At 41.0% G+C, this 20,914-nt stretch overlaps 1 protein-coding gene across 7 annotated transcripts in view; it reads right to left on the bottom strand.

Moving 5' to 3' along the window:
* The window catches only part of arhgap23b (Rho GTPase activating protein 23b), a 62,481-nt gene that overhangs the window by 29,336 nt on the left and 12,231 nt on the right, over positions 1–20,914 (bottom strand). For 2 of the 7 annotated variants that reach the window (XM_011473531.4, XM_023949519.2), the window contains exon 1: positions 16,164–16,297. The exons of the other annotated variants lie outside the window; for them this stretch is intronic. In XM_011473531.4, the coding sequence (XP_011471833.1) occupies positions 16,164–16,211 (48 nt within the window). In that variant the 5' untranslated portion in view covers positions 16,212–16,297. Of the gene's footprint in view, positions 1–16,163; positions 16,298–20,914 lie in introns of those variants that run through there. 7 annotated transcript variants of the gene reach the window in all.

Raw genomic sequence — 20,914 nt, 5'->3', positions numbered from 1 at the left:
TGTGGCTGACGGTGGCTATACAACTATCTTCAAATGACTTAAAAAGTTGATTTTCTACAAAAAAAGAGAGCTGACCATGGCCCCTAAGAAAAACCATGACTACCATGACTATTGTTTTTGTGTATTATTCCTATTTGATTGCTTGAAATAAACCATTTGAAATCAAAATCAAATCAAATACATAAAGAAAATAATGCTCAAATTGCATTTCTGAATTTGCCTTTATTCAAATTGTGGTGAATCAGGAGTAGACAAAAAATGCTGTTTAAATTAGATTATTTGTGATGCTGGGTCGGCCACAAGCCTCCTGCTTTACTCTCTTCTAATGCATCCACTTGCAGTCGACTAGATCCATGTACGTATTTGTTTTTTTTATCTTTGGACCTATTTTAAAAGCATTCCCAGAGGTATTTTAACTACACTAATGCCGTTTTTAGCCTAGATCAAAAACCTGTGTTGTATTCTAGGACATAGTTTCTAAAGAGTGGCAGTATTTAATCAGAAATGTACCTATGAGTTGTGGGTTGGACCATTGGTGTGTGGAGTAAGCCTGCGCTCATTTCACATTATGTATTCTCTGCCACTAGCTCATAGCCCTTCACAACCCTAACCTAACATTACCGGTGCAACAAAAATAGTAAGCAATATTGGAGATATCAAGCAATACAGGTTTGATCCAGATGACAGCTCAGGTGAGAAAAACAAAGAGGTATATGGATCGATTTGTCTACAAGTGGATGCAACAGAATGGAGCAGAGAAGGGAGCTTGTGGCCCGCCGAATGTAGTTTGCATGTAACAACTACAAGCTTTGTCAAGCAACATTTTTTGTCTAGTTATAAATTTTACAATTAAATTTTACATCCATCCATTCATCTTCAGGACCCGTTAAATTCCTTTTGGGGTAACAGGGTTGCTGGTTCCATCACATCTACTGTTAAGCAAGGGCGAACTCTGAACAGTGCCAGTCTGTTGCACCGTTTGTCTGTTGCTACAGTGGGGCAAAAATGTATTTAGTCAGCCACCAGTTGTGCAAGTTCTCCCACTTAAAAAGATAAGAGAGGCCTTTAATTTTCATCACAGGTATACGTCAACTGTGAGAGAAAAAATTAGAAAAAAATCCAGAAAATTACATTGTCTGATTTTTGAAGAATTCATTGTCAAATTGGAAAATAAGTCTGTGTTCAACTAAAAACAAGCAGGATTTCTGGTTCTCACAGACCTGTAACTTTTTCTGTAAGATGATCCTCTGTCCTCCACTATCAGTAGCGGTTTTAGGCACGGGCCATACGGGCGATCGCCCGGGGCGGAAAAATGACGGAGGGGCGGCGCCAGCGGCTCAGCTCTTGTAAAATACTTTATGCACCACTATTGGTTTACTTATATCACAGAGTTTGTAACAGCCTGAAACCTGGCGGAGCCCCCACCCCGCAGCTGCGCTCCCTCCTGTCTTTGAGAAGTAGACGCAAATGTGTGTGAGAAGGAGAAGGGAGGGGGCGCGGGGTGAAGAAGGAGAAGGGAGGGGGCGCGGGGTGAAGGTTGCAGGCTGAGAGGTGAGCACGGAGCGCAAAACGCATGCGCAAATCTGGCTGGATCTTCTTCCAGGGGGGCAACGGTCGCGGGCCGCGGCTCAGTGCTTGATGAAAAAATAAAAATTGCGCCGCCATGTAGCGAATTGGCGCCCCTGGGTGCAGCTGCACGCGCTCCTTCTGGAAATGTTTGACGAACGGGGGGGGGGGCGCTGCGGGTATAAAAAGGTATAAAAAAATCATGCTTTTTGGGTTATTTTGGTGTGAAATGCCCAAATAAAAAATGGAAAAACAAAAAAAATTCTTCACTTAGATGAGAGTTGGTTTAGTCGACAGACTTGATACCTATGTCAGGACATTTATGCTAAATGCAAAAACATCTGAAATATGGACAAAAAAGGTCAAAATTGGTGCCCAATTTAGAAAGAAAAGAGAAGAAGAGGAGAAAAGAGACAAAGAAAAGGGTATTATCGCATAGCTAGATGCACGTTTTCTAAATTCGAATGCTACCTGCCCTACAACAACAACAACGTTGCAGAAGAAAAATCTCTTGTTTGGTCTATCATGACCAAAACTGAAGTAGGCCCAAATATTGCAAATAACGTCATTTTTAAGATATTTATTCTTAAATGTTTGCTCTGCCTTAACTTGTAACATTAGTTATGATTCGTGTGTCTGTCTGCTCTGCTGTAACACAAAGTTTGTGTTGTGTTTTATTGTTGTATATTAGTTCATAATGTTAAATAAGCTGTGATGGTAGCATGCTGCTGCTGCTGCTGCTGCTGCTGCTGCTGCTGCTGCTGATGCTGCTGCTGCTGCTGTTAGCTTTTCAAAACTCCAGTTGATCAAGTCATACCTGAGATCACCAATGTCTCAGGAGCAACTCACTAACCTGCTGTTGTTAGTATCAATCATTCAGGGGGGGAGCAGATTTCATATGATGACGTTATTGACAAGCTTGCATCAGGAAGGCCACAAAGGTTAGGTTTAGTTAGTGTTTTCTGTTCTTAGTGCCTCAGTTACATTTATTCTAGTGTGTTATTAGTGTGATTTGTAGTTTATAATATTTATTTTAGATTATTTATTTGTGTTTGATAAAATATTTCCCACTGTATTTTCAGTTACAATAAATGGACAAAGTGACTCTATTGGGGGGGGGCGCCAGAGGAGGGTCTCGCCCGGGGAGTAATTCAGGGTAGAACCGCCACTGTCCACTATTTATCTGTATTAATGGCACCTGTTTTAACTCCTTATCTACATGAAAGACACTTGCCCACAACCTCAGTCACACTCCAAACTCCACTATGGCCAATACCAAAGAGCTGTCTAAGGACAGCGGAAACAAAATTGTGCACCAGACAGATTCAATCTGCAATATGGAAGCAGCTTGGTAATTAATCAACTGTCGGAGCAATAATTAGGAAATGGAAGACATTTAAGATCACTGATAATCTCCCTCCATCTGAAACATCTCGCCCCATGGGGTCAAAATGATCACAAGAACGGTGAGCAAAAATCCCCAGAACCACATGGGGGGACCTAGTGAATGACCTGCAGAGAGCTGGGATCAAAGTAATCAGAAACACACTACGCTGCCAGGGACTCAAATCCTGTAGTGCCAGACGTGTCCCCCTGCTAAAGCTAATACATGTGAAGGCCCATCTGAAGTTTGCTAGAGAGCATTTGGATGATCCAGAAGAGGATTGGGAGAATGCCCTATGATCAGATGAAACCAAAATAGAACCTTTTGGCAAGAACTGTACTTGTCATGTTTGAAGGAGAAAGAATGCTAAGTTGCATCCAAAGAACACCATACCTGCTGTAAAGTATGGGGGTGGAAACATGCTTTTCAACTGTTTTTCAGCAAAGGGACCAAGACGACGACTGATCTGTGTAAAGGAAATAATGAATGGGGCAATGGACCATCAGATTTTGAGTGAAAACCGTCCTTCCATCAGCAAGGGCATTGAGGATGAAATGTTGCTGGCTCTTTCAGCATGACAACGATCCCAAACACACTCCCCAGGTGGCTTTGTAAGTAATTGTCATGTCTCAACCCCATAGAAAATCTTTGGAGGGAGTTAAAGGTTCGTGTTGCCCAGCGACAGCCGCAAAACATCACTGCTCTAGAGGAGATCTGCCTGGAGGAATGGGCCAAAATACCAGCAACACTTTGTGAAAACCTTGTGAAGACTTACAGAAAATGTTTGATTGCTGTCATTGCCAACAAAGGTAATATAATAAATCAATTTTATCGATAAATTAAAATTTGTTGTTTTAGACTATCTATTTTTAGGAAAATCGAGACCCCCCCTCCCCCTCCAGCTCTCTGCTCTATTGGGCTTCCAACGTTTCGAGTACGGTCAGGCCGCCTCTCGCAATGAGCAGACATGAAAACGGCAACGAACAAAGAGGAGGTTCTTCTGCATACCGAGAGTTTAATAAAAAGTGTTGATCTGAGGACAGCTGGGTTTTACACACTAAAGCTATTATGCGATGATGCTGCGATTCTATGATGCTTTGCTAAAGAACTGTTCTGTTTGTCGCCAGTTTGTGACCACAAACTGGTTTAAAGTCAGACAATTTTTTTCACGGAGCTGACTTTAAGACGTGGCAGATAAATACAACAACTTAATTCATGTGATTCATTAACAACTGTAATTTCTAAATACAATAGCAGGCATGAATCCACTGGGAATGAAACTTCACTAGCAATTTCTAACATTACAGAGCTGGTGTTTAGCTGAAAAAAGCCCCCCTTTTAAAGCGCTGCATCTTTACTGTGAATGACATCATGACAGAAATCCATAACATTATAATATTTTAAAGCTGTTTTTGTTATGATTTCCTTAAAAAAAATGAATCACCTGGAGGCCGAATTAGGAAAAAATTTGGACTTTCTGTCAAACTACTCCCCCTTTAGTAAATCCATAACATTATAATATTTTAAAGCTGTTTTTGTTATGATTTCCTTAAAAAAAATGAATCACCTGGAGGCCGAATTAGGAAAAAATTTGGACTTTCTGTCAAACTACTCCCCCTTTAGTAAATCTGTCCTTGTTTTCTCAGCAGGTTTTGATTTGATTTACGGCTAGATAACATTAAAGATGTGTTTATACCTTTTATAATTACTTAATGTAATTTCATTTTCTTAAAAAAATTAGAACAATTATTTTCAGTCTCCTCATCTGTTTTAAACCACAGGTGACCGACTGACAGCCCTCATTTAATATTAGGTGCAGGGGGGCTTTTTATCAGTACTAAAGAGATTAAACAACTTATTTGAGGAACAATAAAAAACTTCATAGACCAGTTGAAAATGCCAAAAGCTAAGACCAAAGACAGATTAGAAATTGGCGTCACTCAAAACAGTTTTGTTTCCTGCTTGTTATTTTGTGACATCCTCTCTCTTTGCATTCAACATAATATCATGTTTTAAAATAACACCAATAGTTTTTTCTTTGTGAAATAGTGTATCAACTTCGTCCAGTAAACTGTAGTCCAGTAGCTGATGTCTTAGCCCCGCCTCCCTCCTGGAACTGCTGACTAGAAAGGATTTATGCAAGAGTTTTTGCAGGGTGGATGTGAAACGAAAATGCAACCCCCCCCCTTGCATTTTCGCTGTAACCCTTGTGCTATCCTGGGCACTTTAACATTGGGAGTTGGGTCATCTAGACCTACTAGAGTGCGCTAAACTTTTTTTCTTCAATGATTGGTGATCTTCACTGGTGTCCATGGATTACATGAAATCTTTCCACCTATATCCACCTTTGTCATGGTAGGGATAACACGTCAATGTAAGGGTGGGGTCATCTAAGATAGCACAAGGGTTAATTCCATCGCAGAACGAGAGCTGTTGAAATAGAAAAATGAAAAAGCATTTTGGACAATTGATTTCTAATTTTATTTTTGAGTCACTTAATGCAGTTACATTGTGAAAAGGAAAAAGCATTTCTTTGTTCAATTTTAATTGCCAAATTAGATATTACTAATTGAACTTTGCTACATATTTACTTGAGATCTTTTTGAAAAGGAAATGTCAAATACTATTTTCTTTATCATTTCAATCAAGTGACAGAATGAGCGGTATTGAAGAAGATTTTAATTTTCCGTCAACGAAGGCAACTTTATTGTAAAAATGAAAAAGCATTTCCAGTACAGACTTTTACTTTGAAATATGAGACACATATGCTTCCATTGAAATAAACATGATGCTCCACAATATGGCTTTGTTACCTCCTGCCTGTTGTTGGCCGAACATATTTAAATCGAAAGAAAATTCGAAAATACAAAAAAACAATATTTTCTATTGTATGAACATAACCACGCCATACAAGATGTTAACTTTCAGTGACTTACACAAGCTTTTTGGCTTTTCAGTTCTTCATTTATTAGCTTTTTCGTTTGGTTTTGTAAGCAATGACCAACATTGAGTTCTGGACTTAGTAACTACTGGAGTGAATCGTATTTCCTTCACATGTTCATGTTGTCCCTTAACTCACACAATTCATGTTCACAGGCTGGGTGTAAACAGAGGAGCAGCGCTGCCACACTCGTGCCATCATGTGTGAAATAGGTGTCTGAGACTAAAAATGACCACAACTGCCAGCTTACATCAGTGTTCCTGCTTCCCGAGCAGCCATACAAATCTTTGCCTGTGTATATGTGTGTGCACGTTTCTACTCAGCACTGTCAGCCTTTCAGCACCACCGCAGCCACCCTGAAGGACAAGCAGGGAGACAAAGACTGAGAAGAGAAGACATTCTGAGAGAGGATGACGCCCCGCAAACGTTATTCAACAGCTCTCCACCTTCATTTCCTGCTCTTGCCTTCTCTGTTCAGGTGGAAGATGAAGGAGGCTTCTAGCCAAGATGGAGGTCTCATGGAGAAATGTTGATTGTTGTGCACTAGATAGGGTTCTACTGTGTGACTCCCCATCATAGGGGTCAAGTTGAAAAAAGCGCTATTATGAGATATGTGACTCAAAGGACAACAGACATCTGCCCTGTTTTCATGATTGCAGGATAACTGGATGGAGCCATACTTTCCTTTTACTTCATCTCATGAAAACACTAAACATGTGATAGAGGAGAATCCCAAGCTATCAATTACCCTCTATTTTAAAATTGCTCCAACAGTTTTTCTTAGCTAGTTAAGCCGTTATGTAGATAGCATTCAGGTAGCTTTAGCTCTACTGCAGTTAGTTTTTTGAAGAAAAAAAAACAAAACATTTGTCCTATTTGCATTTTTTCCTGTTATAGGAATGATGTCCTTTTGGCTCCTCCCTTTAGGGGTCAGCACAGTAAGTCACACCACTATTCACACATGTTTTGGCTTCATTTTACGGAAAACACCTTTCCTGAGACCAGCACTCTGCACTTACTTAGACACTGGGACTAGTACACATGGAAACACTGGAAAGTGCTCCCATGTGATTGTAGTGTCCAGGATAACAGATATGCTTTCCATGCCACCTCATTTATTTTGTGATGAACTTTATGAAATGTAACAAAAATCTTGAGGTTACTTGTAAAAATTAACAAAACATTAGAGTACTGATTAGAACTGCCACAGTTTTTGAGCTGCATAGTTTTTTTTTATTATCTTTTTGTTTGCCGTGGACAACTGAAAAAAAGGAGGGAAAGACATGTTTTACTAAATTAATCAACGTGAGCAGAAATCTATTCATATTTGTTTCAATTCAGTCCAAAATACACAATTTAATCTTTTGTTTTTTCAGGCAGTACAAACTGTATTCTTGAGAGATGAAGAAAAAAAAAGGAAAAAGACAAATGGAAAAAGGAGGACATAAAGTAAAAGTATATTATGTATCCACACTTAAATACATACTCAAACCTACCGGTATACCTAAATATAAATGCATACATACATATGTTGGTTTTTAGAATTCTTAATTTGTAGGTCAATTTTTCTATCCTGAACATTTCTAAACAATTCCCACTCAATTCTACAAAGTGGGTTGGACTGGCTAAGCCTTGTTATAGTTTTTTTTAACATGCCACCAAAAGTAACTGAAGGGGTTTTATCTCAGACCTACACTTCATAAAAGGTGTGAAATCCAAATATAGCACAACTTACCTGAACCACACCTCCCTGCCCTTTTAAGCTAGCATCATGCTAACTCCATAAACAGTTTTTACAGTTATCTATAAGTGTTTCAATCAAAAAACCTTGCTCATAGAATTTTTACTTTGGAGGGCAAAAAGTTGTTTTTTTTTTAACCAAAATGTGCTTTCCTGTCAAACCTAATGTCTCCCTTCTTTGGAGGATGATTGAAATGGATGCCTCTTAAAAACTGTGTGGCCAAATCACATTGTTCTTCTGTGGTTTTGTAAATAAGAGGGGTAACACTACTTGCCCCTTGGCACAACTTACTCTCCCCTAAACTGCCACAGGAGGGCAGGAGAGCCTGAGAAATCTGCACAGCAGGCCCCATCCTCTATGCTCAGCTGATTTGTGACACAAATGCAAGTACAAAACTTGTTATTTTTAACTTTCCATTTAGATTGAATTTCAACAGTAGACCCTCCTCCTAATTGTGTGTGGATTTGTTGTCTCTTGAGGACACCATAGTCTCATATAAAAAAGTCTGACATTAATAAAACTGTCATTGAAAGGGCTCTGCCTTTTCAAGTTTTACTGTAAGGATAGCAGCAGCCCTGACTGTTTTCAGAAAGCAGAATGAGCAACACAGGGTTTATGTCTTGGTCAACTAAAGTTTCCAAAAACAGCAGAAAGAGTCTCTGAACGTTGCTGCTTTTCAGAACAAGAATCCGTGTTGACCTGGAAAGATGTTAAATCTAACATCCTTTTCGACAATAGTTGTTTTATCCAGGTTTGTTTTCAGGTAAGTTAGCATTTCTGAACCTTCTTCGATTGTTCCACTTTTTTTTTCACTTGATGATCACAGCAAATTATGTTGAAAAAAAAAACAGATTTTGATGCTGGCTGATTGTTCAGGGCATTTTTTGAAAATATTGAAATCAATATTCCTGTTATGGTTGGTAATCATCAAGCTTGTTGTTTCAATCTTTTAAATTCTTCCAAATTTGCCAATGTTACATTTAATTGATGGCAAACAGCTATTTCTGGATGAAAGTTGTTCTCAAGACAGAATTGTGGCCTTTTAAAAAAAAAACAATGTATTTTTACTTTCTGCTGCGTTGATGCGAGATGAAAGTTTACTTTTATTTCTGTGAGCAGTCTTTGTCTCTGAGCTGACAATGTCAATTTGTATTTCTTTTTGAAGGGATCCTGGATCATCATGAAAATAACTATATCATGATCAAAGCCAAACTGAAGCTGGAGACTGAGCAGCGCATGTTGGTGATCCACTAGAAGAGTTTAGCTGGATGCACACATTCTGGCCCTCACATACCGCGAAAGCTCACTGACCCACTTTTATTCAGCCATGAACACAACTGTTATGTGAGTCACAGTTCTAGTTTCTCTGCACGCCTGAACGAGCAACTAAAAATAAATAGCTTTCGTGCAGCAGGAGAGGAGCTGTCGTGGAGGGCATCTTCTGATTGTTTGCAAAGGTGTGAAGTCTGAGCTTCATCTCTGCTTTAGTATAAATGTCTCTTTTTGTTCACTTTGAGGGCACATGACCATAGACACTGAATACCAACTCACTTGTGATCTCATTGGGATGTTTTTACTGATGAAGTGAATTAGCTGAGGACACAAACGGCAGCTTTAGGCCATAGTGCGTTGTGTTGGGGGTGCGTGACAAGGCGAGTTCATCCTTTAAACATTCAGCTCACTTTTTACTTTACCATTTTCAAATGTATGACAGCTTGGTTATATTTTTATCCTCATAATCCCCGATGTCACACAAGATTTTGGTGAAGTAAAACCAAACAGTTAGTAAACATTGTCAACAACCTTTAAACCCGTAACCTAAAAATAGATGCTGGTTTGTTGTATTTGCAATACAAAGAACAGTCATGTGCAATGGACAAACCCATATGTGAAGTTGCCCTTTGCACGTGGGTTTTTGGGTTGTCTGGGTCCATGGAGGTTCGTAGAGAGAAGCAGCTGCATCTTAAATGGAGCACAGGTGTGTCTTACAGTTGCCTTCAGGCTTGTATGGCCACCTCAAGGGATGTCATGAAAATGGAACATACCATTGTCGTGCGTGTAATAAGTTTATTGTTAAGTATTTGTAAGGCACACCTGTGACGTACGAGTGAGGCTGTTGGACAATGGATGCCCTTACGCCACACTGTAGTTGTTATTAGTAAGGTGCAGGTGCGGGCTCCTAACTGACCTTGCACAAATGCTGCTGCACGCACCAGGTGTGCAGGCAACACATTGGTTCCCGTAGGATCCCTTAACAACTACACTCTGTTTAATTTCCTCATTTCAAACAGTCAGGCTGCAAACATGGAACACATACTTCACATGAACAGCACCTACAGGCTCTTTGCACAGTGAGTAAGTCGGGGACAGCTGATAGACTGTCCTCCGGTGGTCAAACAGCTGTCCCCGTGCCCCCCCCAGCAGAGGGCCCAGGTCCCCCCAGCCCAGGGGTCCCATCCCTCGAGGCACTGACACCCCAGGCCCCACACCACCCACCCCTCACAGACAGAGAGGAGCCAGAAAGCGCCCCCCCCCCCCCCCCCCCCTCCCGGAGCAAGCCCAGGCCCCCGCCCCCAGGCGCCACCCTGGAAGAGCTCTGGTCATGCCTCGATGGGACCGGGGCAGCCAACCAACCGGGGTGACCGCCGATTGCCTCAGCGGAGACCCCGACTAGTCAAACCTCCAAGGTCTCGTACCGTTGGTAGGCTACTACCCCCCCTCCCCCAGGAAGCCCCCCCACAGGACAGGGCCGCAGCGCCCCAGCCCGCCCCACCCAGGCACCAGAAGGCCCCAACCCCCATCCCGAACCATGGCGGTAAGGCAAGGAACAGCGACGACCAGGCCCCCCATCCCCTAAGTCATGGAGTTAGCTATGGGAGACCAGAGAGACTGAATTCTTTCAAAGTTACTTGAACTTTGGGCTGACATTTTTTCCAAGCTGATATGATAAAACAGCAAATTTCTGTATTGACTTACATTAATATTTTTCTTGTTTTTTTGTTGTTGTTTTTGTTGGCAAAAGAAAAACAAGTGATGCTTCTAAGAGCAGAAATACTGAATCTTCAGTTGGTAACTCCAGCCAACACAGAGCTAAGTCAAAAAAATATGATGAAGCCTATCTTGCTTTTGGGTTCACAGCAAATGTGGTTGGAGATGAAGAGAGACCAGTGTGTCTTCTTTGTCTAAAGACCCTTGCAGCTAACAGTATGAGACCCAACAAATCAAGAAGACACCTTTAAACATTACACCCCAGTAAAGTCAATAAATCACCCGATTTCTTTCAAAGGAAGCTCAGTGAATATTGTCAGCAGGAACATCGATTCTTAAAAACTGCATCTGTGAACAACAATGCGCTATTGGCATCTTACAAAGTGGCATACAGAATTGTGCGATGCAAGAAACCACACATAATAGTAGAGGAGCTCATCCTGCCTGCAGCTTTAGATATGGTGTTAGCTTTGCTTGATGAAACAACTGCTGAAAAATTGAAGGCTTCCCCTCTGTCCAATGACACAATTGCAAGACGGAAATGTGATATTTAAGATGATATTGAAGAAAAAATCATACAAAAAATGAAAAACAAATGCTTCGCTTACAAGTGGATGAGGCAACTGACATCAATAAAGACTGCCTATTAACCCTTGTGCTATCTTAGATGACCCCACCCTTACATTGATGTGTTCTCCTTACCATGACAAAGGTGGATAAAGGTGGAAAGATTTCATGTAATCCATGGACACCAGTGAAGATCACAAATCATTGAAGAAAAAAGGTTTAGCGCATTGTCTAGTGGGTCTAGATGACCCAACTCCCAACATTAAAGTGCCTAGGATAGTACAAGGGTAAATTGCTTATGTACGCTTTTCACATCTGAATTATTGTGTGAGGATTTGCTGTTTTGAAAGTATATAAGAAACAGATCGACTGCTGATGAAGTCTTTTAGCTTCTTGACAGTTACCTGACAGAACATGGGCTGAAATGGGAGAACTGTTTAGGCGTTTGCATGTATGATGCATAAAACATGGCTGGGAAAAAGCAGGGATTGCAGGCACTAATCAGGCAACTTTTTCCCATAAATGCACAATGGACCCACTGTGTCTTGCACAGAGAAGCGCTCGCATCAAGAAAGATGAGTCCAGAGTCCAGCGACGTCCTGACTGACGTTATTCGAGTGGTCGATTTCATCAAAATAAGACCCCTGAAAGTGCTGCTGTTCTCCATAACTTGTGAAGAGATGGGAGAAAAACAAAAACACTCAGCCGTGTTGTTCCACAGAGAGGCCAGGTGGCTCTCTCGAGGAAAGGTTTTGTCACGCGTCAGTTTCTGATGAAACTTGCCTATTTCAGCAATATTTTTGGAAAGCTAAATGATTTCTATCTTCAGCTTCAAGGCAGACACACACACCCCTCACCCGGCAGACAAGATCAGCGCATTCACTCGTGACATGGAGATGTGGAGTTCGAGCGACTTGATCAAGGAAACACTGATTTCTTTGAGAATCTGAGTGAGCCTAGTGAAGGAATAATTCTTGCACCACCAAAATAATTCCATGTCTCAAAGACCACACGTCTTCCCTGCGAGGATTCTTTTGAAATTTCCCAGACAACAGTGGTCAATATGACTGGCTGAGAGATCCATTTAACACAGCAGCACCTGCTGATTTGAGCTCTGCTGAGGAGGATCAGTCTGTTGAAATCACGTCAGGAACCCTGAGTTTACAGCACAGACACTCATTGAATTCTGCTGGTTGTGGAGAGGGAGCATCCAGTCATAGGGCAGAAGGCTGTGGGCATTCTGCTTCCATTCGATGCATCCTATCTATGTGAGATAGCCACTGTAACCCTTGTGCTATCCTATGGGGTCCAGATGACCCTTACATTCCCTACCATGACACAGGTGGATAAAGGTGAAGAGGATTTCATGTAATCCATGGACACCAGTAAGGTTCACAAATCATTGAAGAAAAAAGGTTCAGCTCACTGTCTAGTGGGTCTAGATGACCCAACTCCCAATGTTAAAGTGCCTAGGATAGCACAAGGGTTAAAAACAAAGAACTTTAAAAACAAAGAACAGAGCTATGCTCAATATTGAGCATGACTTGAGAATTGCAATAACAAACCTGCAACCTCATTTTAAACAAATATACAGCCAAAAGCAGGCACATTGCAGCCATTAAAACAACTTTTTTTTGCACAATAATATTCTAAGAAATTACATTTTCTTGTTTTTGCACATAGGTTCAATATTATTGTTCCAAGAAATTACATTTTCTATTTTTTTGCACATAGGTTCAACGTTAGTGTTCTTACAAAGTGAAGGATCCGTTATTACATTTTTTCTAGTCTCTAGCAGCAGAAATGTTTAAGATTTTATACGGTATTAAAGTAAAAACACAGATGTATTTGGCTTATTTTGTCACAGTTTTTCCGCACGTGTGTGGATGTCTGTGTGAACATTTTTCCTCCTTCAAAGGGGTAAACAAGAGAAAACGTTTGAGAACCACTGTCCTACCCTATGACCTCTGCCTGCCTGAGACTTCTGGCTCTGGCTTAAATAGCCAGCAGGTGTCAGAGTGATTGGTCACCACCTTCCAGGTGAGCAGAAAAACAGGGCAGGCAAAAGGTTAAAGCAATCGCTCCCCAACTTTGGAACGCCCTCCCTCCGTTTCTGTGCCAGATTAACTCTATCAAGTTTTTTAAAAGTCAAGTTAAGGCGTTTCTATTGAGACATTTTTTAATACTTGTAACTGCCTTTTATTTGTGATTGAATTAATTGTTAGTTAATTGAGCATGCTTACCTGCTATAAGAGGCATGTATTATTTCTTTGTTTTTGGTTTAAAGGTAATCAATATTCGTGTATATGATTATTGACAAAATTCAGACGTGCATTTTCTCTACAAGTACAGTTTTTGTTGTGGTTTATTTGTTTGATTGTTCCAGAGCACCTTACAATCTTTTGGTGTCAAAAGTTTAGAATTAACCAACACCTCCTTTAAATGGTCCTTTGAGGCGGAACTTCAGTTTTCTCATTTCTACAATGGCTTATGGCCGTCCTCTACATGATGTGCGTAAGCCACGCCATCTCGACAACTTCCTGTTGAGTCCTCCAAGGAGTCAACTTCCCTTAGACACACTTCATGACCATTCCACCAAGGGAGCTACAAGTCCTCATCCTCATCCAGTCATCACTCATCAAACATCTGTGCCTCAACATGTAAATTCTGAAGCAGTCTTATCAGCATTACAAGAGATGAGAGAAGACAAAGAATGAACTCAGACGGGAAATGCAAAGTTTCTTCAGATCCCTTTCCCTGAGATCAGCTCCTCAGCCTTCCCACCAAATTCAAAGACATTCTGATAAATTTGAGGACAGCTGAGCCTCATGTGACTAATTCTATGCATAGTGCATCCACTCCGAGCCATCTTCACACACAACCAGTGGATGATCCTCAATCTGTGCCTTGGCCTGAGTCAGTCCCCTTTCTGCCTTCTCCCACAAAGTAACCCATTGTCAAGTATTGTCTTTTATGCTATAGGTATGGAAAATTTTGTTGTTGTTTTTTGGCATTGAGATTTAATTATAATTCGTTTGAATGCCTGTAGAACACCCTGCTCAGTCCTGTACAAAGGTATGAACTGTGTATCTGGGCTCTGAAGAAAGCTGCGTCTTTGTTCCCTCTGTAGGCTTGGATAAAGGTACAGGCCAGAGATCAGTGTGTTTGCATTAGTGTGCCTTTACATAAACAGCATCTCAGATCACTTCCGCAATTCAAACTTCACCAACACCATCTATTGGTTAACCTGACCTGCCTCCAGCTGAAGTTGTGAGTTGCAGTCAGCACTGCGGGGGTCCAAATAAAAGCATCCGGACAGCAGATTGGGGTGAGTCTGACAACTGAGGGTCTAAAGACTAATCACCCACTTTATGCAAACCGATGGAGTGAAGAAACAGCTGAGGAGGCTGTGACAGCCGTCATGTGTCAGCTACAAAGCAATGACTGAACAAACTGCACAGATAAGAGATCCAGCTCTGTTACAGGAAAACAGTTCTTTTTTAAACTGCCTGAATCCTGCATGAATGAAGAAAAGATGTTTTTGTTCCTGACTGAACATGTGCTGTTTGGAAATTCAGACATTCCAGCACTTCTGCTCCTCGCCTTCTCCCACCATCACAGCATAGACAGAAGCTGTGAAACAAAAGTATGTCTGTGTCACAGAGAGGTTTTTTGTTCTGTGCACCAAACATCCTGATGAGTAAGAGCTGTTAGTTTGGACTTTACGTGAGACAAAACCTGGATTCCTTTCATTTTATTTGCACAAACAGACACAGATGTAACAAAATACTGTGACAATCTCATCTGTCCTGCTCCAGGTAAACCAAACCGTCCCATCACTGAGCTGATCTGCATCTCTTTCTCTGGAATTTATGAAAAAAATTGTAATCCTTCCACATAATGAATCCATGGTCAAGGAATCTACTTTCTGCCAAATTAACAGATCTCTTCAACCAAGTTACAATCAACAATAGCAAACGCAAAATAAAAATAACTAAATGTTAAGGCAAAAGACCAAAAGAGTGATACAACATAATTTATGGCGAATCATCATTTCAGCCATGTGACTTTGAGTCTTCTTTCTTCCGGAATGAACTCAAAAAAGTTTGTTTGAACCTTTTTTTTTTTAAAACAGCTCAGGTCTGTTCATGATCTTCAAAGAATTCCCACTGAAGCAGCAGAAAGAAAATGTTAGTCAGTTTCCAAAGCAGTTACTGTCCCGTCCATGAAGCATGAGAGATTCCAAATTTGGATTTATAAGTTATAAATCAGACATGCAGAACAAATCTTTGCAGGAATCTGTTTCTTTAAAGCTCTACCTCTGGCTCTTTAGATATTTGCACTCCACAAAAGATCACAATGCATTTACAAAAAGCAGCAATAGTCTGACTTTGACCTGAGATGGGACTTTAAAGGAGGTGAAAATAGTGCCAGCACGAGTGTGAGTGGGGAGGTGGCAGCAACCCCAGTTGCCCCCTCAAGAGAAGTCCCCTGTGAGAGTTGTGCCCTTTTTTTTCCATTATATTGCTTGGTTTTGGTCATTTTCTGTCATTGCCAGGTCATCTGTTTTGTCCCCCTATTGTTGCTCCCCTAGTTCATATTTGTGACATGTTTAATTTCATTTTTATTATTTGTTTAGGTATCCACCACCAACACACGTTTACTACATTTTGAGTCCTAAACCACATGTTCCAGACATCCCCATTTTTTCTTTAATAATCATGTTCAGTTAGAATTAACTGCGTCAACAGAGAAACAATGAAATTTTTGTGTAACCTAGGGCTGTATCATTAAATTATTAATGATGTTTCACAGTTCTTCTAACCAAGATCTTTGTGACTCTTCTTCTACAAAAAAGCAAAAAGGTGCGCTTGTAGGATAGTTTACAGAATAAAAATTGACAGAATAAAAATTGACAGAACAGCAACCCCTGACTCTGAGTCCCTCTATCAGCATTCTGCTACTTCAACACTTACTTCAGGCTCCGGTGGGATCCCCACAAGGCAGAAGGTCACTCCATTCATGAGCCCCTCTGAGTAATTGCGTCTTTTTCACGGACCGGTCCCAGCCTGCTGCTATCACTGTGAAGCCAGTGCACATCTGAGGCGTGCTCTGTGTGCACCAATCCAAACTCATCTGGATTCCTCCCATGTTACCCTTCCGCCCCCTCATCTGAACAGAGTTTTCTGACCAACACAGATGGCACTGCAGCTGGAACTTTGTACCAACATTCTGTCAGTAAAAATATCATGATCTCAATGGTGTCGTGAGTTTCTGTCACGTCTTTGATTTCTTCTTCAAAATAAATAGATTTTGTATTGTTCATTCAAAGTTGTAACAAGAAGTTCTTTAAACCAAATCCTGTCAGGATCATGGAGCTATATTTTTATTCTTGAATAAATTACACCAATAATTCTCGATTACAATTGTGGTGTCTTGAATGACGAGACATGAAGGCCGGTCTACTCTTTGTTCTGCCATTTTAACAATAAAAAACTCTCTTAGGAATGAGGTGTATTGCTATTGCTTCAGAACAATGTAACATTAACAAAATGTTACTATAATCGGACTTTGGAGTAATGAACAATAACTAGTCAATATGTCACATTACTCCTAAGTAATGGATAAATAACTTACGCATTTACAACCATGCTTAACAACACCAATTACTTCAAAGTAAGACATGTAGGCTTTTTACAGTTTATCCTATCTTCCTCGATCTCAAATTGGAACAGTTCAGTTTCATTCATCGAATCAAATGGTAAGTCTAATTTCCCAGTTTGAGTGTCTCAAAACCACGGGTTCAGGTTTGAGAGGCTCAGGTGACTGTTTAGGGAAATCTCCATTTGCAAAATATGTAACTGTTCAAACTCTTCTCTGCTTCTGAGCTGACTTCTTCAGTTACCGCTGCTGTCTGTGCCAGAATCCCGCTCTCTGACTTCGTAAGACACTGTCGCACCACCACCAGGAATTCACTTGTGACCCCCACCCACAGTGCTTCGCAGATACGCTGCATTCTCCTCTCAAAAAGAACGGTCTGTTGCACTGGAATCGTGGCAGGCTTTCTGGTGATAGTGTCCCTTTCTCACCCTCTCTTTGATGCATGGGTTCAGAAGGTAGTTGGATTATAAGTCACAATTTACTCTGGCAGACAAAGAATAAATCAATCTACTAAGTTTTACGACAGTGGCTTAGGTGGTGATTTGTGGCATTTGAAATACTTCCAACCACTTTGTGTGGGCGTCGACTGCTGTCATAAACATGGCACTCATGAAAGCTCCAGCAAAATCTATATGCAATCTTTTCCATGGCTCTCCAGGGAACTCCCTTAGATGTAGGGGGACTTGAGGAGGCATTATTTTGTCCAGCTGGCAAATCTCACATTCTCTGCAGACTCGCTCCACATCCGACTCAATGCCAGGACACCAAACACATTTACGGGCAAAGGGTTTTGTCTTGACTATACGTTGATGTACTGAATAGATCTTTCTAGGACATTCACCCTCATCTTGGAAGAGATGACAACCCTTTGTTCCCCTAAGAACACAACCATGTTCTGTGGAAAGTTCATTTACTCTTGTGCTAAATCCCTTTAGACTTAAATCAGGTTTCATCGTCCAACCTCCCATTATACACTTGTAGACTCGTGACACTTTACAGTTTGTGTGCGTTGCTTGTGCCACCTGTTGCACTTTAAATGGTGGCCCTTGGAGATGCTTTTCTAGCAGCAAATGGTCTAGTGCTGAGGTTCCATCTGTTCTATAATCGCTAGTTTCAGGTAAGGGAACATGGGAAAGGCCATCTGCGTTACTATGTTCTTGTGACTTGTGATAGACAATAAATCTGGCAAATTTCTAGCTAATCAGCTTAAAATTAATTTATTCCAACTTTTTTTATAAAAGAAGTTCAGCAAATTAACATACAGATCATATTTTCAAAAGGTAAGAGTGTTCAAACGACAATACAGCTCTTTGTTTCTCATATCCCTCCCAAACCCGAACCCAAAACATTCCCATATCCAGGTCATGCGTATACACACTCTTTCATACACACAGGACATTATAGAGATTAAGTCTACAAGCACACCCCAAAAAAAAGGGGCGGGGGTATTTGTATGATTATTGAATTGAAATGCTTACATCTAAAGGGGGAACAAAAAAGAAGATGATAAGATAAGATAATGATGACAAGATAAGATGATAAGACACGGAGAAAAAAAAAGTCTGTGTGTGTGTGTGTGGGGGGGGGGGGTCAGTCAGTTTCTGCCTCTGGGTGGGAGTAATGTAAGTGTATCTGCCAGTGATAAAAATGGATGCCATGACTCTCTAAACTTGCTTAGAGATCCTTTGAGTGAGAACCTCAGCTTTTCAAGTTTCAAGTTATATAGCACTTCCTTTACCCAATAGTCATGTCATGTGAGGGGGGGGGGTCAGAGTGCTTCCATCTAAGCAAAATCAATTGTCTTGCCAACAAGGTAGTGAATGCCAGAGCAGGTGTACAAGGTCCAGAGAGATTCATATCAACCGCAAAACCAAAAATAGCGGACACTGGATTAGGCAGTAGCGTCGTTCCATATGCCTGGCTGAGCGTGTTAAAAATATGTGTCCAGAAACTTCTTAATTTGGAACAGCCCCAAAACATATGGATATGGTTTGCTGGCGAGTGTCCACAACGGTTGCACTTATCAGGGACAGACGTGTAAATTCTGGATAGTTTTGCATTCGTGTAATATATCCTGTAAAATACTTTTCACTGGATCAAGGAAAATAAATAAATCCTCCGAAATGTAAATGAAGTATATATATCATGGCAAGAAACTTTACTATTAAATGAACAAATAGCAGAACACAGAACCTGTGAGAGAATACATCATTTGTAAAGTAGGAACCGAAAATTACCTGAAAAACAGTCAGAGTTTCTTAGCTAGCTGGCTGGTGCAGTTCAATATGGTTCTTGGCGTCTTCGGGTGAAGCCGCTTCCAATCCCCCTCTTTGGTCATGATGAAAAACCTACCAACATTTTATAAAATGGTCATATTTATAAAGGAAAGCCAAGCACTACCACCTAACATGAACTCAGCCAACATAATCCTTGTTCTAAAACCAGACAAAGATCCCACAAAACCTTCAAGCTATCGATCGCACCATTTCTTCAATCAACACAGATTTAATAATAATTTCCAAAGCATCAGCACAGAGAATAGAAAAAAATCACTCCTCATAATTTACCTTGTTCAAACTGATTTCATCAAAGGGAGACACACGGATGTCCGCAGATTCGTTAACATTGCCACTATTAAAAACCAGGAAATGACCATACTCTCGTTGGATGCTGAAAAATCATTTGACAGAGTAAACCTCATTTCTGCCCTCCATAAGTTTGGGTTTAGAGAATCATTCATTGATTTGATTAAAATATTACATTGCAACCCAAATGCATCAGTCATAACTAACAAACAGACTTCAAACTGCTTTTTTTTTGGAAGAGAAACCAGGGTTGCCCATTCTCCCCCTCTCCTTTCGCTATATTTATTGAGCGTCTGGCTGCAGCAATAAGACTGTGTGAGAGCATTAAAGGACTTCAAACAAAACACAGCCATCATAAAATTTGTCTCTATGCAGATGACATATTATTCTTTTTAAATAACTCACATTCTGTAAATGAAACAGCAACAGTTATTAATGAATTCTCCTCCATATCAGACTACTCAAGTTATTGAAATAAAGCTGTTTTATTAATACTGAATAGTATTGCAGAGCAAGGACTCTTGATACCAGTCAAATCAGGCAATATCAGATATCTAGGTATTTAAGCTCTCAGTTTAAGTCTAACTGATGGTTAGACAACAATCGGTTGTCCCTGTGTTGTTCCCTGTGTCCTTTACAATCGGCGTTGCTACGATTGTAAGGGACACAGGGAACCTTCAGGGTGCTGCACCATTCACAGCGGCCACACGCAAAGAGACAGTTCAGAAGGAGAGCAGGTTTTCCTTTAATCATCGGTTAACAAGCATTCAGGTTCCCCGTGCAGCTTCCCGGTCGGCCCTGGCGTCCTTTTGCACAGTTGGCACCCCCGTCTCGCAGGGCTCCTGCTACATCCTCTGGGTCGTTAATGGGCTGTCCCTCTGCTCCCTCCCTTCTCCCAATATGCTGTCCACCCCGTGTTTTCTGTTCAGCGTCTCACTGGATGTTCGCTGCACGCCTCTGACTCAGGTGCTCGTCAGTTCGAATCTCCACCCCCTGTAACTGCTCAGAGCTCCATTTGAGCAATGGTGAGGAGTCCGGTTCAATGATGTCCAGGTGCGTGCCATCAAGGCAGCTATCCAAACAAATCACACAGCATGCAAGAGGAAAAAAAACACACAAAATGCCACGGCACACAAAGAACGACCCCACACCAAAAAGAAAAATGAGGACAAGCAGCAAAATCATAACACATCCGGTACACCTTTGACACGTGATGACGCAGGCGAGTGCGTCAGTACATCAACCAACCTTTCATTTTACTAAAACAATCTTTGAAAGATATTATCAAAGAAAGAATCCTGAAACATCTGCTTTGGGATCTGGCATGGCAGCAGAGAAGCCAATGTGTGTTCATGTTGGAGGGGGCGGGGGCCCATCTGTCTATTAACTGCAGAGAGATTTGGCTCAACCTGACTAATCCTCCGTGAAGTTCCGATTGAACATGCAGTGATGCAGGAGCCCACCAGGGGGCAAGCTGACCC

Source organism: Oryzias latipes, chromosome 19 (assembly GCF_053564925.1).
Source record: "Oryzias latipes strain Hd-rR chromosome 19, Olatipes_Hd-rR_3.1".
Classification (NCBI taxonomy): domain Eukaryota; kingdom Metazoa; phylum Chordata; class Actinopteri; order Beloniformes; family Adrianichthyidae; genus Oryzias; species Oryzias latipes.
Note: the sequence above shows the minus strand (reverse complement) of the source record. Positions and strands in the feature narration are given on the sequence as shown.